Source organism: Solea solea, chromosome 2 (assembly GCF_958295425.1).
Source record: "Solea solea chromosome 2, fSolSol10.1, whole genome shotgun sequence".
Classification (NCBI taxonomy): domain Eukaryota; kingdom Metazoa; phylum Chordata; class Actinopteri; order Pleuronectiformes; family Soleidae; genus Solea; species Solea solea.
In genome coordinates, this window is record NC_081135.1 from 22,207,500 (window position 1) to 22,233,329 (window position 25,830).

Consider the following 25,830-nt stretch of genomic DNA (forward strand, 5'->3'; position numbering starts at 1 on the left):
ACAGTATTTAAGTTGTTTACCTGTGTTTACTTTTGTCAGAATGATATGGTCAGCTCTGTATTTTTGTTGTTCTACCAACAAATCACATAAAAAAAAGCCAAAACCAACAGTGTAAAAAAATTCAAATCAAATCAAACAGGAATAACTTGACTATTTCTGACTGTAAATTAAAACACAGTTCACTTGAAAGTATAGATTACTTATGGCCATAGGAGAGTAAAATAAAATAAAACCAGTGATGGTGTTGATTTAATTAAGAGGGCGTATCAACCAGATGTTCATTAGAGCCAGTCTTTTTTTTTTTTCTTTTTATTTAGGTCTGAGCAGTTGCTTGTCTGGACATACTGATGGTTTGAGTAGGAATGATCAAACATTTGCTTGAAAACAGTCGATGACAGTAGCTGTTCCAGTTCTTCGTGTTAGGGCTGTCACCTCCGCCTGCTCCGTATATGCATGTACATACAGTGTTTTGTCACTCACTGTGCAAACATAGAACTCCAACTCAGGAACTTTCAGTAATTACATGGTTCCTCTTGTCACAGTTAAGCTATTGACAATCAAACTGTGCTGAGTGGGCATAGACGTCGTCGCAGTTCACTCCCTCACACTGGCAAATACACAGATCATCACAAACCCCCTTTGCTTACGATGTCAGTGGAAATTGTCAGTCTGCTGTTTGTGACTGTGTTGTGTTGTGTCGTTGCTGTAAATACAGGGATTTAGCTTAGGCGAGGTTTACATCCAGATTGTGACAGACAGTGGCGCTCCTCTCTGTACACAGGTGAATTTGGTGAACGGCTTTTCTAATGATCTGTGTATTTGAAACACAAGATATGCTCTGTGTGTCTTTTGGACATTTTAATTGCAGTTTTGGAAGCTCAGCAGGGTAGAATAGAAGTGGTGATTCAGCAGAGAGTACTGCAGTGTTTAAAAACACATGCAAAGAGACAATGAACAAAAACAAAAACTCTACTTTATCTTAATTTTTTTGTCTAAAAAAGTGGCAATATCTGACAGATTGGAAGTTGTGTTTTTTTTTCTCAACATTTACTTTTAAGACTTTAAAATGTATGTAGTTCATCTATTATATAATTATATAATTATAAAATATATAATTCCAATTCCAGTAATTATTTTTATATAGGAGTTGATGCTCACTGAATTCTATCGTTTTGAGTTTTTGTTGTAAAAATCTATGAATGTAAACATGTACATGATATGCGTGACAATGTGAGAGCTAATGGTCTATATTTCCATCACCAAATCAGGGCTACTAGAGGACCACCCATCAGGTGTCGACCCAGAAGCAGAGTGCTGTGATGTGCGGTGGGACGTGAAAGTGGACAACCGATCCTGGGGAACCCTGAAAAGAACTCACCCACCGTGCCAGCACCGAACCTCCCTCAGCTCCTCGGCAGCCTGCAGACTGTGTAACAGCCGGCTCAAACTCTGCCTGCTGGTTCTTGTTCTTCTACACACTGTTGCCAGCCTCACTGCATCCCATAATGCAACAGGACTGGGCCTCCCTGCCATCACACCTCTGGAGGAGAGCCCTGCCAATGAGGAGTGATGGAGCTGCCAGGAGGAGGTGAGGGTGTTAGGGTTGGGATTTCTCTCACCATGGCAACCGACGGATGTGGAAAAATACAGCCACAGGAGCTATGAGCCTGTGGACATTCTGCAAGGCTTTCTGGCAAATGGAAAATGTGGGACGTAAGACACACGAATCAATCAAAACAAATAAATAATAAAACAAACAAACATGCTAAGGGACTTGAACCAGTCCCTTCGCTAGGAAAAAGGGGACAATGCCACAGCCTTTGTTGAGTGGGAAGGTCAGCTTCCTCACGGCTGAGTTTCTCTCACTACGCTTTTTTACACTGTGTTCCAATTATTGGTTTCTGTTGCACTGGCTGACTATGGAATATCACAATCATATTCTCTTTCTAATGTTCATCCTTTGTGTTTGTTTCCGAGTCTCTCATACAGGAAGAAAATGTGTTCTCTGAATAAAACAGATAATGTGTAAAAAAAAAAACAAAAGAAAAGGAAAAAAAAAAGAAAAGAATTAGCTGCAAGTGTGTGTGGACCGAATGTGTTGTGTTTCTTGAGTGTGTGCGAGCATATGTGGGCGGGTGTGTGCTTGTGTGCCTGTCTTTAGTGTGTGTGAAGAAATGAATGTGTGTTGCTTTGACAAGAACCCTTAAGTCTATGTGACAGACTGGTGCAGCAATGAACTCTGTATGGACCCTCCTCCTTTCGTCACTTAGCTCTGCCATGCTGGTTTTGTTGGACACCTGGTTTTTGAATGCGGTTCTGGTGTAATAACAAAGCAGGTTTACAGTTTTCCCTCAATTTGTTTTGTGAGATAATATTCACTCAATAACACTACTTTGTTTCTGATAGGGATCAAACTATATCTGTTATTAGCATCAGTAGCACCTGGCTAGACTGTGAAAACATCAGGAAACAAACAGGATTTCTTCCTCTAATGTCACCAGCACTCAAAATCTCAAAGGATAACCCTCTATTTTTTATTGCTTTCTGAGAAGGAAGCCTGATATGATCAGTCAATTCAAATAAACCCTAGGTTAACCAGACCAGGTTGGGTGTATAAACACAATGAAGGTTTATAAGTGACATTTAGGGTGCATTCACTTTTCTTATGCTGCATGACATATTATAAATAACTGAATCAAAAGCTTATTCATAATATAAAGTACAATTATCCCGTTAGACTCCATTATAGCCAGTGCTGACATGTTTCCAGATCTCAGCCTTTTATTCTGCTAGACATATATTTTTTTATTAGAATCAATGACAAAACAAAATAAAACAGGGCTTAGCCATATGATCAAACAAAATTGTACCTCACAAACTGACAGTTAATGTTCAAAACTGAAAAATATACTGTCGCCATTTGGATTCTGAGCACATGATGTTCATGGATTGGAGTTGGCTAAAATGAAGCATTACAATTAGGACTCATCAAGTTGCATCACAAGTGCTGTTTTGATTCAAGACGAACAAAAGACAAGGCAGAGACATTTTTTTTTGCCACTTGTTGAACTTTAAAAGCACACAGGGAAGAATATTTATCTCACACAACAAAACATGACGCTGTCTTAAGCTTGTCTTAACCAAAGATGTTATTTCAGGCATTTTAACCAAAATTTCATTCAGATTCTGGTCACTATTCAGCCACACGCATGAGCAAAGTTAACTGGCATTTGGGTTTCAGCACTGGATTTTAAACTGAATTGATCCCAGCTTTTGTTGTTCTGTATTTTAAAGGCACTATCCAGTCAAAATAATGCCCGAAGCATACAGCAACATATGCAATAAGATCTAAAGTCCATCACCACTACTTCAAAACAAACAACAACAACAAAATCAATTAGCTGTTTTCTCCTGAACCAAAAGTATAACCTCAGGTCAGTTATGGGCAAAACCTGCTGCCTGGATGTTACCTTTGAAGTCATTTTCTAATTGGTAAACTGTGATTCCAGTGCTGTTATGATCAACATAGAAATGTCAATATGTTCCCTATAGACAGGTAGCATGCTACCTGCAGTAGCATAGCGGAAAATACCTGGACCCACTAATAGGTGAGTCAAACAAAAGGTAGAGAGTGACATTCAACATCTCATCAATGAAAATCATGTTCTGTTCTGTTCTGTTCTTTTTTCTTTGAATCAGGACCTGTGACTGATTATCATGAAGTGCATGTGGAGGCATGATTACCCTCAGAGCCTCCCCCTGCACCACACCTGATCCCAAATCAGCTCTTTGTAGCATGCCCACTCTCTTGTACTTTCCTCCTCAAAACATCCAACAAAATTATCATTAAGTAAAGGGCTTATGAAGACAAACAGTACATTATCATCCACATAGTCAGACACACTCTAAATGCTCTGGATTGTAAACAGACATATGGTAAAAAAAAAAAACATGGCTCATATTCTGTTATATATATATATATATATATATATATATATGTATATATATATATATATATATATATAGTTTACATTCCATTGGCTGTTACCAGAGAGCACGAACAGAAGCATATACACGGAGGGTTTGTTCGAGTGATCACCAATGGCCAAACCTGATAATCATCTGGTCAGCTGATTCTTATGTTAAGCTTGTAAATGTTGACCAGCGTGTGGACAGTGAGAAATGGCGTGACTTAAAGGGCTTTAGTTTCTAGTTTTTGATTTTGTGTCTCTTTGATGAACAAGGCTGTGAGATCAGGTATTTAAGAAGAGAAACCAGATAAACTAAACGAGATGTCCAATTCCATATCTGATGTCAAGAATTTTAGCATACAGCTACTTATACTGAGGATATAAATTCATCATGACTCGTACTCTTTCTGTTGGAACAAGTATACTGGCTTTTTTCTGACACGCCGTCATGTTCAGCTCCTGCTCAGATGAAATACCCAACGACTCGTTGTCATTCAGCACAGCACACCCATGCCCATCTTGGATTGCTGCTATATTATTGGCCACCAGTAGATGGAGATATTTTATTGTTTTTACATTGTTACCGCTGCTGAAGACCTGTCACACAATGACTGTCCGATACAAAAGAATCAGGAAAAGCTGGGCTGGAAAGTGGATGTGTGTGTGTGTGTGTGTGTGTGTGTGCGTGCGCGTGTGTGTGTCACTAATTACCATGTCTTCTCTGGAGAGCTCATTAGTTTTGCCATGACCTTGGTGCCTACAGGACAGGTGTGGCAAACCTCCACTTGTCTCCAGGGATCGGCTACAATGGTCCCATTATTCACTGCAGTACTGAAGCTGCAGTACAATATGAATTAAATGTGTCACGGCCCCAGGACGCAAAGCAGATTAGAAGTAAATGTGTTTGAAATAATTGACCAAATCCTTGTCTCCAATGAGATAAAAGAGGTCAGAAGCAGAGTGAAACAAGTCGACAATGATGTGAAACTGGTGCCAAAGCATACATGTATGTATGTATGTATATGTGTATGAGGAAAGTAAACTTTATTCATACCTGATGTGACACGTTGCTTTTGGATGGGTCTTTCATAGAAATGTGCCACGTTATCATCACCACGGGGCGCATGTGAAGGGGTCTCATACATGTGATTTCATCCTGACGATCATGTCTGCGGCCATGCTGTGATGTAACAACCACCAAACCAACCTGCTGCTGGACATGAATTTATTGACCCGCAGTCATGTAGAGGCCATATCTGCTTTACATGCAGCAGTGCGGCCTTAGTGTGGTTGCACGGGTCCAAAAATGTGGTGTGCGATGGACATGTTTGTGTGCAAGACCTTTTCCAAACAATATTATAATCAGATTTGACTTTTAATGGTAATGTGCACAGCCTTTACCAGTCTAGATCGCAGGTAACATAGCAACCTATAAGAACTTTTTGTTTTACCCCTGCACATATAGACTGTGTTTGCCTCTTGCCCCGACCTCTTGTGCACCCATCACTAAACGGCATGTACACAAATATTTCCTTTTTTCACCCCGTCTCAGCCTCTCTGTTTTCACAGTAGTTTTGTTCTCTATCCTGTGGATCTATGCAGAAGCCCATTCCTGTTTTGGTTGTAAATATTTTCACTAGTATGCTGAACTATGTATGTCTCTTCGTCAAGGTTTTCTCTTGTGTATTTTTCAGTTGATGTCATGCAGTTACTTTCCTCTTCTTCTTCTCTAATTCTTTTTTTGTATTTCGAGTGTCTGAAATCATTGATGTTAAAAGAGAATGTGAGAATTAACCAATAGACTTATCCTTATAGCTTCACAACCTTATTGTGAAAGGTTGTGATTCTGTGTGTGTGTGTGTGTGTGCGCGTGGGTGCGTGTGTGCGCGTGTGCATGTGTGTAAAAGCGAAGGATTTATGATTATAATAATGAAAAAGGTTCAAAGGCATATAGAAGTATCATTGCGATTATGATTATTATGATTACTATTATACTACCAGTATATTGTAATATTATAGAAGCTTTAGTTCAAGTAACTTCTTTAATTTTTTTACAAACAACTTTGATGAAATGATTTATAAAGCAGTCTCACGAGTCATGATCTTTTCGAGTATGAAAACTACTGCTACAATGATTACAATTGTGTTCTGATGAAAATAAATACAGACATATAATCTGTTCTTCTGTTGTCTTCTTGCATGGAATGGCAATTGATGCATAAGAAAACTGTGAAAACAATGATGATATGTCATATTATACATGTAAAAAAAACACTTATATTTAGAAAAAATAGTTAAAACACACTTTATACACTGCCTGGCCAAAAAAAAAAGTTGCAACCTAAAAATTAGCTTTTAGCGTTGATTACGGCACTCATTCGCTGTGGCATTGTTTCCATAAGCTTCTGCAATGTCACAAGATTTAGTTCCGTCCCATATTACATTAAATTTTCACATAATGTTGCTGAACCCAGACCTGACCAACTGCCAACTGCCTTTATTTGACTGATGAGATATTTACTGACTAGATTCTCTCACAGAGGGTAAATCAACTCTCTATGACAAATATATTTCTACATTTTCCAATTGTCTGTCATACATCTGATATTTTCTAAACCAAAGTCAGTTCATAAAGTCAATGAAGCCCCAAACCAAACCCGTCAGTCAGTGTCAAAGAGGACATTTTAGGCATTTTGTGATAGAATTCAAAATATACACATAAATAAAGACGACACATTCTATTTCCTCTTAAGACCAAGAGATGGCAGCATTGGCATATTTGTCATATTAGATGGAAAGAGTTCTGGCTCAACTCTATATACAGTAAGTAGCTACATGCCACATCATATTCCTTGTGGATATGCTGTCTGCATTTTTTTTTTTTAGCTGAAGTCATACAGAGTCAAACATCAACAGAGGAATCAGGTGATAATTATTCAGGAAATGTGCCCTGGTTTTCTATTCAAAACAATGTAATACAGGGCCACACGGTGGTGTAGTGGCCCAGTTGGAACAAGGGCCTTTCTGCATGGAGTTTGCATGTTCTCCCTGTGTGTGCGTGGGTTCTCTCCGGGTTCTCCGGCTTCCTCCTACAGTCCAAAAACATGCAATGTGGGGATAGGTAAATTGGACACTCCAAATTGACCATAGGAGTGAGTGTGAGAGTGAATGGTTGTTTGTCTCTATCTGTGTGTGTGGCCCTGCGATGGACTGGCGAACTGTCCAGGGTGTACCCCGCCTATCGCCCGATGTAGCTGAGATTGGCACAGCACCCCCCGCGACCCTCTGGTGGAGGATAAAGCGGTAGATGATGACTGACTGACTGACAATGTAATACAACATTAAAAATGACAACACCTTCAATCTGAGCTGTCAGAAATCAGACGACTGCATTCCTAATTGCCCATACCTGACAAAAACGTAACACATTCTGTGTGTTGCATTTAATATTTAATATCTTCACATTCTGAATTTGCAGTAACCATCTACTTTGTCACACTGTACTGTGTCAACTTCTGTAGGTCAGTGAGATGTGCTGCCTATATGACAGTTCCAAAAGTCACGTAATGGCAGCTTTGTGTCATTGGCCCCTCTTCTTCGGATTAAGTCCTCATTTCTATTTCAGTTTGTTGGGGAGATGAAGTACTCAGCGGACTAATCCTCAGCTAGCCTGCCAATAGTCAGCATCCAATATTCCACCTGTCATTCAGATTGCATGCTGACTGAGTGAGTGAGTTAGTGTGTGTGTGTGTGTGTGTGTGTGTGTGTGTATGGTGTGGGCTATTGAGGCTATGTGGATAACTGGTTGTCATAGAGCTGAATGAAATGATTATCTTTCAACAACAATCCCTGTAGTAAAGTATAGTCATATGTAGCTTAATGGCACTTAATGACACTTTTGATTAAATTAAGTCACTCAATATAAGTGCTGTGCTGCGGTCAGTATGCAGGCATAAATAAGAAATATAGCAAGAGATTTAAAAGGTCATATATTACCTGGTTGAGGAACAAAACCTTACGCAGATTTGTTTGCAGTTGACAACATCTATTTTTCTTCAAATCTCTAGCAGGCTGTGAACCAAAAGGTTAAAAGTTTGCTGTGGGGAAACCAATGGCAGTTAAATTATGCTGAATTTGGTGACCTGAACAATGTCTGTTTTTTAACCTATGTCCAAAAGCCTCCAAGCTGCTGACTGCGCTGTAATCGCTTCATTTAGAATAAATGACTTCCTGTGTCTCTGATGAAAGTGGTTGAGTGAGTTGATACATGTCAGCTTGTGTCAATAGTTCACCCAATCACAGCCTCCGAAGTCCTTATGTAACTGCTTAAAAAGCCACATTTTTTGGGACATCCTCCTATTTTTCTTGTTTTTGCAGCAGCGTGTGTGTGCATTTCGATTTTAATCCAAATGTGGTTACATTTGGATTACAGGAATCTAAGGAGATGCCTCACTAGAAATCCACAATTTTATACACATCAGACAAACCAGCGTCATCCATATCATTGCTGACACAGGCAAAACGGACCGTCTTAACTGTGACAGTCTGTCACAGTTAATGTGAAAGTCTGTCTAATGGATGAGGCAGTATAGAAACAGATGCTGGAGCGTAGTTTATTAAATGGGAGCTGACTTGTGAATGTTTGTGACCAGTGTCTGTGACTGTGACAGACAGAGAAGTATATGCATTACCTGTCTTATAATCCCTTATTTACTGATGCAGTGCATTCAATCCATGGGTCTTGGATTCTAATAAAGGGGATAAGGAGACCACCGCTAGAAGCTAAATGTAATGATTTCATCAATAAAAACAAGCTTAGTCCAGAGAGCTACCCTGAGTATTATTGCATTTAAGTTCACCACTGTGTCAGTGACTGAATTATGGAAAACATAACGACACATTTCGATGCATACGTACCAGCCTTAGAATTGGCAATTGCTTTGTGCTTCCACTCCATAATGTAACATCACTCAATGTTGTGTAATGTAAGGACAATTCATCAATAGAGAAACTTTCAGGTCAGCTTTGAGGAAAGAAGATTACAGAGACAATGTCTATACATGTGTCTGGATGAAAATGCTTTTTTAAAACAAAACAAACAAAAAAAAAAACAGGGTTTATTTATGCTGAAAATGGTCACATTGTGAAAACGTTCCTCTTTGACAAAAGACAGATTGCATGGGCATGAATCACAGCACAATTTGGTTGCCAGGCAGACACACGCACTCGCTACAGCATGCAGCCCTTTCCATCAGTTGAACAAAACCTGCAAAGATTCCTCACACCTCACATGTGCCTGCAGTAATCACACCCCCAACTCCTCTCACATCATTTGGCAAATGAGAAGAAATAAGGGCCCAATTTTTTTTAATTATGCCCTACTTGTCTGTTTACCTCCCTCTGTCTCTCATTCCCACACATGCAATGTGCAAATACATTTATCTTATTCAAACATGGGATCATGTTTAGAGTCACGGTACAAAACACGACACGGCACAGAAATACGGTGAGCAATATATGTAATATGTATAATATAAATGTATATGGTGATGCTTTGAACATGCAATGAAGTCAAATTAGTCATTTCACCTGAGAAAGCTTAATGAATAACCCCAGGATTAAGTTTAGTCCATTAAATTAATTACAATAACAGTTTGATGACCGGATGATGTCATTCAACTGAATATGATCAGCCTCATGAATATATAGTGCTTGTTAGCTCTATCAACCAGGAGGGAGCAGGCATTAACCATAATCATTACCCCCCCTCTTCAACATAAGGCTGTTTTCAACAAAACAGCATTTCTCTGAAGCATTATAACAACAAAGAGGACGCCTGCATGGATGGTGCTATTTCATATCTGTGAAGCTCTTCTCTATGCAGTCGGGATCAAATCAATGTTGTAATTGAGCAGTAAGTGTTCATCAGCCTGGAGGAACTGCACTTAACCTGTCATAACTTTTGCTGTTGCAACACATTTTTTTTAATGCTTTTGTCAATTCCATACTCATAATCTCCCATTATTCTATGGTAAGTTTTCGGAATTGTTGTATAAACAAGATTTATAGACTCCAGTAGCCTGTCATGATGCTGGAGGAAAGGTAAACAACCCAACACAAGTGCTATTTTCAATCTCAATGTATTGTACATGACTTTAACCCTTAGAACACAGAGCATTTCAGCTACTACGTTTAAACATACGGTATATACAATGTGCATTATAGAGTGTTTCATTATATGTTTGGACGACATATAGTGACTTTTTTGAGTGATTTTGGACGACATACTATACTATGACTTTTTTTGACAGATTTTGGACGACATACTATACTAAGACTTTTTTGATTGATTTAGGACGACATACTATACTATGACATTTTTGACTGATTTTGGACGACATACTATACTATGACTTTTTGACTGATTTTGGACGACATACTATACTATGACATTTTTGACTGATTTTGGACGACATACTATACTATGACTTTTTGACTGATTTTGGACGACATACTATACTATGACTTTTTTGACTGATTTTGGACGACATGCTATACAATGACATTTTTGAGTGATTTTGGACGACACACTATACTACGACTTTTTTGAGTGATTTTGGACGACATACTATACTATGACATTTTTAGGTGATTTTGGACGACATACTATACTACGACTTTTTTGAGTGATTTTGGACGACATACTATACTATGACTTTTTTCACTGATTTTGGACGACATACTATACTATGACTTTCTTCACTGATTTTGGACGACATACAATGCCATGACTTTTTGACTGATTTTTGAGGACATACTATACTATGACTTTTTTGAGTGATTTTGGACGACATAGTATACTATGAATTTTTTGGGTGATTTGTGACGACATATTATGACTTTTTTGAGTGATTTTGGACGACATACTATACTATGACTCTTTTGAGTGATTTTGGACGACATACAATACTACGACTTTTTTGAGTGATTTTGGACGACATACTATACTATGACATTTTTAGGTGATTTTGGACGACATACTATACTACGACTTTTTTGAGTGATTTTGGACGACATACTATACTATGACTTTTTTCACTGATTTTGGACGACATACTATACTATGACTTTTTTGAGTGATTTTGGACGACATACAATACTACGACTTTTTTGAGTGATTTTGGACGACATACTATACTATGACATTTTTAGGTGATTTTGGACGACATACTATACTACGACTTTTTTGAGTGATTTTGGACGACATACTATACTATGACTTTTTTCACTGATTTTGGACGACATACTATACTATGACTTTCTTCACTGATTTTGGACGACATACAATGCCATGACTTTTTGACTGATTTTGGACGACATACTATACTATGACTTTTTTGAGTGATTTTGGACGACATACTATACTATGACTTTTTTGACTGATTTTGGACGACATACTATACTATGACTTTTTTGACTGATTTTGGACGACATACTATACTATGACTTTTTGACTGATTTTGGACGACATACTATATACTATGACTTTTTTGACTGATTTTGGACGACATGCTATACAATGACATTTTTGAGTGATTTTGGACGACACACTATACTACGACTTTTTTGAGTGATTTTGGACGACATACTATACTATGACATTTTTAGGTGATTTTGGACGACATACTATACTACGACTTTTTTGAGTGATTTTGGACGACATACTATACTATCACTTTCTTCACTGATTTTGGACGACATACAATGCCATGACTTTTTGACTGATTTTTGAGGACATACTATACTATGACTTTTTTGAGTGATTTTGGACGACATACTTTACTATGACTTTTTTGACTGATTTTGGAAGACATACTATACTATGACTTTTTTGAGTGATTTTGGACGACATAGTATACTATGAATTTTTTGGGTGATTTGTGACGACATATTATGACTTTTTTGACTGATTTTGGACGACATACTATACTATGACTCTTTTGAGTGATTTTGGACGACATACAATACTACGACTTTTTTGAGTGATTTTGGACGACATACTATACTATGACATTTTTAGGTGATTTTGGACGACATACTATACTACGACTTTTTTGAGTGATTTTGGACGACATACTATACTATGACTTTTTTCACTGATTTTGGACGACATACTATACTATGACTTTTTTGAGTGATTTTGGACGACATACAATACTACGACTTTTTTGAGTGATTTTGGACGACATACTATACTATGACATTTTTAGGTGATTTTGGACGACATACTATACTACGACTTTTTTGAGTGATTTTGGATGACATACTATACTATGACTTTTTTCACTGATTTTGGACGACATACTATACTATGACTTTCTTCACTGATTTTGGACGACATACAATGCCATGACTTTTTGACTGATTTTTGAGGACATACTATACTATGACTTTTTTGAGTGATTTTGGACGACATACTTTACTATGACTTTTTTGACTGATTTTGGAAGACATACTATACTATGACTTTTTTGAGTGATTTTGGACGACATAGTATACTATGAATTTTTTGGGTGATTTGTGACGACATATTATGACTTTTTTGAGTGATTTTGGACGACATACTATACTATGACTTTTTTGAGTGATTTTGGACGGCATACTATACTATGACGTTTTTGACTGATTTTGGACGACATACTATACTATGACTTTTTTCACTGATTTTGGACGACATACTATACTATGACTTTTTTGAGTGATTTTGGACGACATACAATGCCATGACTTTTTGAGTGACTTTGGACGACATACTATACTATGACTTTTTTGATTGATTTTGGACAACATACTATACTATGTCTTTTTGACTGATTTTGGACGACATACTATACTATGACTTTTTCGAGTGATTTTGGACGATATACTATACTATGACTTTTTTGAGTGATTTTGGATGACATACTATAGTATGACTTTTTTGAGTGATTTTGGACGACATACTATAGTATGCCTTTTTAGGGTGATTTTGGACGACATACTATACTATGACTTTTTTGAGTGATTTTGGACGGCATACTATACTATGACGTTTTTGACTGATTTTGGACGACATACTATACTATGACTTTTTTCACTGATTTTGGACGACATACTATACTATGACTTTTTTGAGTGATTTTGGACGACATACAATGCCATGACTTTTTGAGTGACTTTGGACGACATACTATACTATGACTTTTTTGATTGATTTTGGACAACATACTATACTATGTCTTTTTGACTGATTTTGGACGACATACTATACTATGACTTTTTCGAGTGATTTTGGACGATATACTATACTATGACTTTTTTGAGTGATTTTGGATGACATACTATAGTATGAATTTTTTGAGTGATTTTGGATGACATACTATAGTATGACTTTTTTGAGTGATTTTGGACGACATACTATAGTACGCCTTTTTAGGGTGATTTTGGACAAAATACTATACTATGACTTTTTTTGGGTGATCTTGGACGGCATACTATAGTATGCCTTTTTAGGGTGATTTTGGATGAAATACTATACTATGACTTTTTTGAGTGATTTTGGACAACATACTATACTATGACGTTTTTGATTGATTTTGGACGATATACTATACCAGGGATATTCAACTAAAATTCTATTAGGTCCAGTGAGAGAAAAGTTTTGATATAACATGTGTGGGGGTTGTCTCAAAATTGTGGGACAAGTTACGCAGAAATCTTTTGGGAGGAAGAAGAATATCAAGCGGAATAAATGCAGTACGATTACAAGAGATGCTAGCGCTGCAATGCATTCTAGTGAGAACTCTAGGGAGTTCTGACTAGTATGCCTTGCAGCAGCAGGCACTAAATAAAGCTGTAAATAGCACAGAAAATAATGTCATTCCTCAAACAGCAATTAAACACACACATAACTTGGCTGCACTACTGACTACTGTCTACTGAATGCTCAGTGGCTGATTGATGGCACTACCTTCGGCTGTAACACACACTGTATGAGATGCACACAGGCAGATTTGTCCTGTTGTGCTGTTGCTGTTTATCTGCATATTGCTCATTTGTATTCAGTCTCAGTGAGCTGGTATTTTCAAGTAATCTTGTGAATGGAACAATTTTCCATCCACAGCTCTTGTGTGAGAGAGAAGCACATGTAATGAAAGTCTAAATCAATGAAGAGTAAATAAGCGTATTATTTGTTTCACATTCACATCTCCTTCATATAGGTACAGTGGATCCATCTACATGATAGCAATGGTAAGCAAAAGATCTGAAATGGAGGGAAAATGTATCTTATTTGTACATATCTGCAAATAAATGAATACGAATACATATATTTGTTTACAATCCACCACTACTGAAGCAGGAAGTGGTTTTATTTTAATTCATCCAGTGGTCTAGGGGCTAGAGATTTATTTAACAAAATCATAATTTAGCTATTATTTTTAGGGAGACATCAACACAATGAGAGTCAGCCGCATTTTTAATAAGAAGGCAGGGTGTTGTTTATAAAATCCATCTGGAGATGCATCAAACATGCGTCATTACTTGAGCCAAAGGATATAAAGGGACAAATGAGATTAACGAATTCATAACTCAGACGTGTTAACAGTGGGATTTGATTCTCATCACACACATGTGTTATTTATTTAAATAAAGGGTTTTACAAATTTCCTTGATGAGCAAAAGTAGTAACAAAATGCAAATGCAAATCCCATTAAAATGTTTGGGCTATTCTTTTTTCGTGCAGAGACTAAATGTGGTGGGGACATGCAATATCTCCACAAATGGAGGTACAGTGTCCATTTATATATTGTCTATATTAGCTAATGGTGGGGTGCAAACAAGTCTGTCTAACACACTCTCTTGAACATGCACATACACACTACCTTCGCCATTTCCCATTTCCATCATCTTGGAAGCACTTCAAAGGACAGGCCTGAGGGTCTAATGCACAAAAAGGAATCTCTTATAGATTTGTCTTGAAGATGGTCACACAAATATGGGGGAATATATCTGACCAGTGATCAGTGAACTAAACCTATTTGGAGAAAAAAGGAAGAAATTAACAGATAAATTAGAAATTGGGTAAAGTGGCTAAAAGTGGATGGATTACCAACCTAAACACTTTCTGTCATGTTTACATTTTAGCAATGCGGAGCTGATTTGCAGATTCAGAGTGTCATAAAGGAAAGTCACATATTATAAAATTCTATCACCTAGTGAGGCTGTGTGGTTCTATGTAAGTGGACACACTTACATAAAAAGAATCCCAGAGCAAGACATCTAATTCAAAATTCCACCTGCTCTTTTATGCTTTTGTATGACTGATGTTCAGGAGATGTTCACAGATGTTCTGTGATGCGGCAGCAAAGCTAGTAGACAAGGGAATGTATGCCCCATCCTGATCATTGTAGAGGGCAAAGACCACACAGATGGGATGACGACTTAAGAGTTAGTGCGTAATGGGATAAAACATTGTCATCTGTCTCGCTCTCTGATTTAGGGGGGCTACTTTTAAGACTCACTAATCCTGAAAACACACATACATAGAAAGGTCACATAAGCATCGTGACTGATGGCATCTGTTTCCGATGCCACCTGCCACAGACATCGGCCACTGGCTGGCTGTGTCTACAATAAGCAGATCAGGGACATGTACTGTATAGTGAGACTTAAAGGCGTGACACTGCTTTCTTACACACTGCATGAAACCACAACAATAGCTTTGTTTCATACGCAGTGTTTTAAAAAAAAAGAAGGAATTTAAGATGTTGCCTCGAATTACATTGATAACTTAGAGGATAATTTGTATCTTATTAGTATTGAGTAGGCTAGTTGTAGTATTTAGCTTATTTTGACAACTTACCAGACTTTTAATTCAGTTTTAAATGTTTGATTCCCTGTATCTTGTTTTAGGATGTACGATTAAGGCAGATTGAGCGTCTGAGCGAAACCTGATACAGATGACAATGCCTTGATCAGCTACCTGCACAATCTTTTGGGCATTGGAGATGTGGTTCTGGATTGGGTCATCCGTCTGTCAAATGACTCCGTCCCAGTGATGTTTGAAGATACTCAGATACATCTTTTTAGAAAATCTTTTATTAATCTTATCACTTATTGCAAGCTTAATCATATTTGATTTTAACCTTAAATTTAAGCACTTGTTTTAAAATGCGTTGTACAAATTAAGTTATTATTATTATTATTATTATTATTACTAATATTATAGATGGGACATACCACTTCTTTGTGTCTGATACAATAAAGCTATCACAAACTTGAGTATCTACCGATATTGACATTAGCCCGATACATACAAATATTGTTCTCCCAAAAAGAGGAAATAAAGGATTTTTGGACTTAAAATGTTTTCTTATTTTGGGTTCCCTGCAATTCAATGCATGCATTCTCCCCTGATGCATAGTAACAACATTGATTCCTAGAGACCACTGATTTGATAAACTACTTCAAAAAGTGTAACCAAATTAAAATGATGTGCAAATATCCACTGTTATTCGAAGCATAAATGTTTGTCGTCTTCTGTCAACACAGCAGACAGACAGAACAAATCTACTGTGCAGGAAATGTCTGAACTCGATACATAGCCAGTCTGCACGAGTGTCATAAATTCACCACAACGTTCGACAATTAGTTTCACTTGTATGCTATAGCAACAGTGACTCACTCTCATGCTCTGTGACAGAGTATATTATATTTAGCATCGTAGATAGTGACTTGTTTTCCTCTCAGGCGTTTGTGACCCGAAGAAAACTGTAAACTGAATTTGTGAAAACATACGGTTCAATACACGTGATTAACTTGAATAACATAGCGGGGAGCTTGTCAGCGTGCCTGGAGTTCATAAAACAAAGTCACAGTTCTCATATTGTGTTGACTATAGACTGTGTCTGCCCAAAAACACACTTAGGGACCGCTGTCTCAGAAGTAATCAGTATCTGTGGTCTTGGGGGAACAGCTTCTAACAATGATTCATATACTGTAAATAACACATCACACCAAGGGTATGAGTTGCCAACTAATAGGAAATGAAACAATAAGTCATGAATCTAATGGTTGGTCACATCTGTTGCAGGGCATTCTTTCAGCACAGTCTTCCCAAACCCAAACACTTTACATTGTTGAAAACAGAATCTTAATCTAATCATGGGGCAGCTAATCTGAAAGGTGTGTAGAAATGACAGGGTTATTTGAATATGTCATATTTCTATATACTACACTTATTCATAGCCTCTATAATTTGTTAAACAGAACTTAAAAATCTATCTGGACACAATGTCTTTTAGGGTGTAATCCATAATAAGCTTGGTCTAAATGTTTACTTCATCATTGTCTTTGTTGTTAATTGAAGGACAGTGCAGTTGGTTTGGCAATTGTAACTTTTAAAGGCTTGTTTCAGCTCATGCACACAACAGTTAAGAATTAAGGCTGAGCCTGGGCATGTGGTTAATTATGTTATTAGAAAACAAAACTGCTTGCAGTCATTTATATCCCCAAGCACCATGCTGTGTCTTGTTCAAGTCAAGCTAATCACCTGAAACCATAATGCTATTAAACATGTTAATCACATTTAATTTAGTAAAATTTGTGTCGTTTTGTGAGCCTATGAACTACATATTCATGAATTTTAGACAGAGACGTGAAATAAACATCTCAGTTAAGCTGTCACTGTGGCCATTACAAGGTTTCTTAAAGCCCATAATTGGTCTCTAAAATACTTCTTATTTGTTGAACACCTCTCCACAACGTGATAACCATCAATTTATAGTTTTCTGTGGAAAACAATTGCACATTGGCATCAACACTAAAGATTGTGCAAGAAACGGAGTCTGTTTCGATGAAAAAATCACACAGAAATCAGATCTTCTGTTGAAAAAGGAAATGGCTGGTCGAAAAAAGTCAAAATATTACAACTTTTTAATATTACGACTTTATTCTTGTAATATTACAACAATTATTCTCAAAATATGATGACTTTTTTCTCATAATATGACAACTTCATTCTCAAAAAAGGAAGAATAAAGGAAGAATGAATGAAAGAAAGTCATCAAACAGAGAGATAGTGTATTCTGCCTTATTTGTGTCCTTGAAGTCAAGATGAATGGTAGTGATTCACAAGTGTTTTCTTTATCCAAAGGAAATCTAATATAGACAAAGCACAGGGAGTCTAAATTTAGCTGTATATGCGAAGCTCTTATGTTTGGTTCAATCAGGCTGATTTAGTTTTTTGTTTTTTTTTGAGTCTTCATACATCATCTTGACAGGCAGCAATCACTATGTTTTGATATATTGTTATTGTCCTGGCATTACCTTTTGACAATTGCATTGAGAGATAATCTAATTTGTTTTTAAGGTTCGTTTGCCACTATCCTTTATTTGAACACAATCAGTAAATCTAGATTCAGGCTTATCTCAGAGGTTCTTAAAAAGTGGTCTTAAAATGGCCAACACAATGTGCCCATTCGTTCATTCATTGTCTACCATTTTATCCTCCAGCTGGAGCTAATCCCAGCTGACATGGGGCGAAAGGTGCGGGACACCAGTCCATTGCAGGGCCAACATGTGGAGAATCATTCACACTTATGGCCAATTTAGTGTTCAAGTGTTCAGTTCACTTCTGCATGTTCTTGGATGGTTGGAGGAAACCGTACATACACTCAGCCAACTGGGATGCAAACCGGCAACCCTCTTGCTGTGAGACTTCAGGCACCAGGAGCCCCTCAAAATGTGACTCTTGTGTTGTGAAACCCATTTTTACACTTTCACACTTTCAATCTTAGTTGAGTCTGGGGCATTTGCCAGCGTGTGCTGTGACGCAGACTGAGCTGAGCATCTTGTCTGTAGGCGTTTCCGCAATGTGACGTAGTGCAGCACAACCAATCATACTGTAGTCGGGACAGCAATAGCATCAAATGATGGCAAAGAAGAGACGACGTGCTCAAAAGCAAGAGCAGTACCATTAGAAGATAAAGTTGTCCCCGCTTTTCAAATAAGATCAATAAAATGCAATTTTACTAAATGGGATTAGTATTGGGAAAGAACCGATTCTCAGTAATGAAACCATTGGATGACTAAATCTAGTAAAAAGCACACAAGAACACAACACAAACCAACTATTAGGATTCACAGTGGATATTTTACAACCCTCTAGTGGCTTAACTCGCTGTCTGCTCTGTTCACTTGGCTGATGTGATAAAAGGGGATTTTGGAGGCTTTCAGACTGAAATACCAGAATGGCAGTGAAGGGGATTAATGTGATGTTTTCATCAGCACACCAGAGCAGATGGCCACTCTGGGACATACTTGTGTCAGTTTCTAAGCTGTTTTTAAATTAATTAAATAATATATAATTGTATATAGTCAGACAGGTTATAAATTGGATTATTATCATACCCCATTGAACACATTGATGTTGGGGTTTTGCTTGTACTGATGGTTTCCACTTACAAGAGAAACCTGCTGTGTAAAAAAGTATGTCAAGCATGTGATATACTGCACCTGACCATTATAAACATGTAATGTGTTCAAGTAAAGTGACATTAATAATGTTATTGCTCTATTTCATAATTCAAATTGTGTTCTGTCCCCCCCCCAAAAAAAACTCAGAAAGCTTAATTCCCTCAGAGAAAAAGAGTGGGAAAAATATTTCACAGGGGAAACATGTGATTCCTTAACCACAACAGCTTATCCCCAGAATCAGAAACGTAAGTTTGCTCAGTGGTGTAAACATATGAACTGATGTTATCGCACTTACGACTAGCCCTTCATAGTTTGGTTTACTTGAAGCTCTTACTTACTTCTAGCTCTTATTTGTACCCAAATGTTTAAATGCACTTATTGTAAGTCGCTTTAGATAAAAGCGTCTGCTAAATGACATGTAATGTAATGTAATGTAACGTTGAGCAGCTCTGTGAGTTAAAAATAGCAAAAACGTTTTTTTTTGCATTGACCCCTGCTGTGCTCAAAGTACAGCGCCCGCTTTACCCAGACCTTTTAAATATCAGTGCTGGCAACACAGTTCTCTCCCCACACACATTCACAAAACAAATGATTTTTTCTATACCTTCAAAACATCAAGTCCATCACGCCTTGGATTTTCTTTGGCACATACATTTTAAATGCATTTAACACTTCCTGCTGCTAAAACGCTGTCAGTATAGTTTATGAAAAAGCACTTCAAAATGTAAATGAATCCACATTGAAGTTGAACCACTCAAACGTTGACACACGAGTCATGTTTTAATTTAATTATCCATAAAGATATGCAAATAAAGTCCATGCAGTTTGGGAATCTGTATTCACACACACATCATCATTACTTTTATTTGTGTTATAATCAACTGAACCAAACAAAAGCAGGCAGGTCAGGTGTCCTTGGTCAGTTCTCTGCCTTGTAGCAATCTTTATAGTTCCATGTTATAAAGACACACAAACACTCAGTGTATATATACACTGCTAGATGAGTGCGATTGTGGGTGTGAGGGCAGTGGGTAAAGACTCCTGGACATGCTCCTCTAGCTTTTACTTGCTGTATTGCGCCAACAGTTAAGCCCTGACAGATCAGTGCATCAACAAGAGATTCCAGCCAGTTAAGCTGCTGTGGGTGGATGTCTGACCGTCAAGGCTGAGTATTGTCTGTGCTGCACACTTTTCCACCCAGATGTTGAAACTGTATCACTTATCTAGTCCTTATCAAATCCTGCAGTGAAACAACAACTGTTTTCCATCAGATAGGCTGATGAGAGTGTCCAAGGCCGGGCTATTGTTACCCATGGTAGGAGGACAGAAATGCTAAAGTCTCAAAGACAGGTGCCTGGATCACCCAGGACACCTCCAGTAACTATGTCCTTAATTTATCTTGCAAATGAATTAGTATCTCTTGAAATCATGGTCTTCTAGCACAGTCACACAGCAAATCGTAATATATAAGAGTATTTTCAAATATTAATAAAAAAAAAAACTATTTCATTCCTGTTTGTCATGTGTCACACTGTTACATCTATATTTTAAATGAATGTAATTTATGTTAGTACAACTTTCATATGAATATGATTTTTTTTTTTTAATAAAGAGTTAACTTGTCATGCGAGACCCTAACTCTAAACCAATGCCAACAATTCAAGACGAACAGAACACACCACCTAAAATCCTGAATCCTGGTGGTCAGAGTGAAAAAAACATTTATATGTGCTGACTTGGTAAGTGCAGTAGTTCAACAGAACTAGGACTTGCCATGTGTCCCTAAATCTATAACTTCCAGCCAGGTGATACAGCATGTGAATGCCGTGTGTGGGTCTAAAAATAAATATGTGATGGTGATGCAGTGCACTATATTGTGAGCAGCTGTCAATGCTGCTTGCTGTTTTAATTACTTTTTATTCCCTTAACGCTGATGAGAACAAGGAGCCTCCAGAGTGAATGTGTTCACTCAGCCTCTGTGGCCTTCCCACTGATTTCTTGAATGTGTATGCTCAATGCTGGATGAGCTTGAACCTGATCTGTGTGTGTGACACCAGGCCAGATGAGTGGTTGCATGCATTCAGATACAGAACATGCCATTATCCATGGTGAGACCTGACCTGCTGTCTGCAGAAGACTCAAGGTTTCACCACAATGGAAGTCTAAACTGGGAGACTCAAGAAGAAGACAATGAGCACATATTCACAACTTACCCTCTGGTAGCTTTCAGTTACTTAATATAACAAAGTACAAACAAAACTGTGAAGTTATTTCACTCAAAAACACCAACCAATGGTCATGATGAAGAAAAAGTCAGGTGCCGATAGCCTCCCACATAATGGAATAAATATATATATATACAGTATACACTAAGCTGCAGTTTCAGTGTCCTGACCAACGCTATATTGATATGATGACTGTATGAGGTGGGGTTCAAACCAACAACCTTTCATTACTTAGCAACTTTCTCTACCACCAGGGCCACAGCTACCCTTAGACTTTTGTTGTTAAAATATGCACATTTGTTAAAGTAAAGTAAAGGAAATTAAAGGAAAGGAAAGGAAAGGAAAGGAAAGTAGAATAAGACAGTGTTATGTAAATAAATGTAGTGAGATAACTGTAATTTGATTTTCCCTTTGGTAAAATCGAGATTGGAATAACATATTTCAACATTATTGCTAATTTATTGCTATATAACACAACAGCTACACACTTTTTCATCTAGTTTTGTAATCTGATTTCAAGTTTCATGCAACCTCTTTGTCAAATGAAGTCAAATAGCCTGATGAGTTAATTTTTGTGTTCGTTTTAGCTCACACACATTGTGCTTAATAGTGCCATTTGACAATACACATGTATGAACTTGTAAACTTGAGGAAGTAAGGAACAGGAAAAAGGGTTAAATGGGTGAGATATGGAAAATACTGCATTAAATATTATGACAAGAAAACAGAGGGATGAAAAAAACATGTCTCCTTTTCCTTAACTGGTAAAGGAAGTGTGTTACAGCATCCCCCTTGCTGTTGCTTGCTGCATTGTTCTCTGTCAAGCACTGATTCAACCTCTTGTATATGAGGCACTGAACGGAAGACAGTAATTAGTGCCGATAGATTTGATTACCTGAGTTGTCGACCTGCACTGGGACTATGAAAGCAACCTTCAGCGATCCGCACCTCTAATCATGAGAGGAAAGGGCTAGAGGAGATGACAAGCTGCAAGGTTAATTGAAGGCTGATGATATTTTTCACGCCTGAGGCAGAAAGTAGATATATTAATGTTTAATAAAACATGACACATTGGCTCGGTCATGCTGCCAGCTCCATTTGTGGCAGGTTTTTGCTGCAGCTCAGAGGTATTTGTCTTGCCACTGATGTCCAGCCGAGCCTCGTGAGACATGCTGTGAGAAAATGTATGCGTGGCTTTCAGAGTTCTTGCTCTATACTGTACTGTGCATGTTTTGCTCAATGCTAAATTAAGCACTGATTTCCCTTTCGTGGGAACCGTCTCACTCTTTGATTAGCATGTTAGAATTCAGGTCTATATCGCAATTTACCAAAATCCCACAGGCAGATGGTAAACACACTTAGCAGTATTACACTGGCTTATTACTCCCTCTCCCTTTCTCTGCCTCCCTCCCTCCCTCTCTTACTAATCATTAGAGGGTGAGACGCAGGTGACAACACTAATCACCTGGAACTATTTTAATTAAATAAATGTTTTGCTAAAATTGAATTTATAATTAGGGTTTCAGTATGCATGTATATGTGTGTGTGTACTTTTCTGGGATAAACACTTGGTCTTGTCAGGACCAAAACCTGGTCCTACTGAGGCAAAACCTAATTTCTAACGAACTGGCTAGTTTTAGGTTTAAGATTTGAATTGTGGGTATATTAAGGTTAGGGTTAGGTATTCAATTCAATTCAATTAAAATAACTTAATTTGTGATGAGTTGGGTGGGTCATGGGCAGAGGTGTATGTGTGTATGGTTGTTTTTCTGTCCTCGTGGGGACCAAAACAACATACAAACCTATCTTTGTATCTGGTCCCATGAGGTTTAAGGGCTTTTTCAGGGTTAAGACCTGGTTTAAGGGAATGCATTATGTCTATGAGGTTTGGTGTGTGTGTATTAACTTTTTATGATTACCTGCTTATACTAATTAAGGTTAGGGATAATGCTTTGTTAGGATGTCCAAATGAAGAGAATTCAACACAGTGTCCTATGAGGAATAACTGTGAAAACCTGTGTGCAATTTATCTACATCTATTAGGGGTTTGGGTGTGTAAACCACTCTGGACAGAAGTAAATTAATTCATTCACAGTTCAATTTTTCTTTTAGCATACATGTATTTTCATTTAAGGGACTTCACACTCAACCTTTCCAAAGCTCGGTGGTCTCTGTAATTGTTAATGGTTAACACTATTGATTGTCCCAGTAATCAGCTTTCTGTCACATCACGCCTCTGTTGACTCTTATGCACTTGGGCCTAAATTCCCTGTGGAGAAATCCTGTTAGCATGATGAAATTACCTAAAGGTCACTTGTCTCCCTCATTTACAGGTTTGTGTAATGCTATCCTGTCCCTGAAACTTCTACCAATCCACTCCCCCAATTAGACAGCTCCCATACCCAACCCAGAACAAGCCACAATATTCAGAGTAACAGTAACATTGTTGGCTTTGTTAGCCATCATAATTTCATCTGAAAATCTGGGATCCAAACATTTCAATTAACGCATAGATTAAAGGGGATAATTGTCATAATTTCATGGGATTTGTTGATAAATAAATACTCAACCCAGAATCATCTGGAATTTGTATATTTATAATCATATAATCTTAAATTGCCGCCACAATACTGTTGAATTTAATCTGCATTCTCAAGTATATAAAGACCTGGAACAGAAGCAGGTGATGGAAGTGTTCATGGTGATGGCATCATGGTTTTACTAAGTTCATTGATGGGCTTTGGCATGCTTTGGCATGCTTTGGCTCACCTTCCACAGTTCCAAAGTCCACTTGGGTCATCTGCGCTTGCCCTCTGGTGTCCAGGGGAGAGCCACTCTTGTAATGGAGTCAGGGTTCATCTGCAGGACATGACCGATCCACCTTCTCCTGGTAATGAGGGTCTCAAGGCTTCTGAAAGTCACTGTTGTTGTTGATATTCTGGGCCCCTGAAGATTCGCTGGATCCGTCCGAGAGTGTTAAATGCATTCAGATCCATAGAGAAGAGGTGACAGTGCACTTTTATATAGTATATATATAACTCTAGTATATATAGTATAAAGTATATAATACTATTTGAGTTTGGTGTGGAGGCTGTACTGAGTCCATCTCCAAACATTGTTCATGGATCTCATGAGATTACTGGCCTTGTTCCGTCCCCTGGGCTGCAGGATCCAGATCCAGTTGCGAGACTATTATTATTATTAGTAGTAGTATTGTCATCATTATTATGCTATGATTCAAATTGATATCAGTATAATTTTTCAACAATCTATGCTACTAGGTGTACAAATGACATTGTGATACTGAAAAAAATATCACAACCGATATTATTGAATTAGTGAGCCTGGTCACTCTGTTCTCTCTATACCTCACCTCTGTCTTTCTCTTTCTCTTTCTCTCCCCTCTTTCTATCCCACACCTCTCCTCTGCTCCCATATTGCTTTCTGTCCAACTGGTCGAGGCAGATGGCTGCACGTCCTTGAGTCTGGTTCTGTCATAGATTTCTTCCTGTTAAAAGGGAGCTTTTTCTCCACTGTTGCCTAGTGCCTGCTCCTTGTGTGAACTGTTGGGTTTCTCTTTTCTCCATTATATTGTGTTATAAGTATTGTATTGTTTCTGCCTGTACAGTGCCTTGAGATGATGTATGCTGTTATGTGGCACTGTACAAATACAATTGAATTGAAGTTGAATTGAATGTACACTGACTTTTTGGTCCACATCCTATAGGTTGTGTTAAAGACATATATCCTGTCTCCCAAAAATAAATGCTCCTCCTGTTTTGGTTGTGCAGTTGAAACTGTGATGTCATTATTTGTCATCCAGTTAGCCATTCAAAAACACTTATTATTATTTGAATAGGAGTCAAATTCCTCAACATTTTTGAAATCCCTTCAGCCAATGGACTACACTGTTTGCAGGAAATACTCGAGCATTACTCACTCACTCACTCACTCAATCTTCTACCGCTTTATCCTCTACAATCCCAGCTTAGATTTTAAAGTATAGGTTTAGTAAAGAAATGGTCTCACTCTTCTCTGTCTTTTAGGCATTGGCTAATAATAAACAGAGCACCACTGCACATTAAATCTCTCTAATGTCTCAGTTTTCCTTAGTTTCC

The 25,830-nt window shown here is 37.7% G+C and overlaps 1 protein-coding gene across 1 annotated transcript in view; it reads left to right on the forward strand.

Annotated features, from left to right (window-relative positions):
• Positions 1-6,146, forward strand: part of LOC131446079 (NALCN channel auxiliary factor 1) — a 92,150-nt gene extending 86,004 nt beyond the window's left edge. The window contains exon 4 of the mRNA XM_058617071.1: positions 1,269-6,146. Within this exon, the coding sequence (XP_058473054.1) occupies positions 1,269-1,570 (302 nt within the window). The 3' untranslated portion in view covers positions 1,571-6,146. The remainder of the gene's footprint in view (positions 1-1,268) is intronic.
• The last annotated feature ends 19,684 nt before the right edge of the window (positions 6,147-25,830 follow it).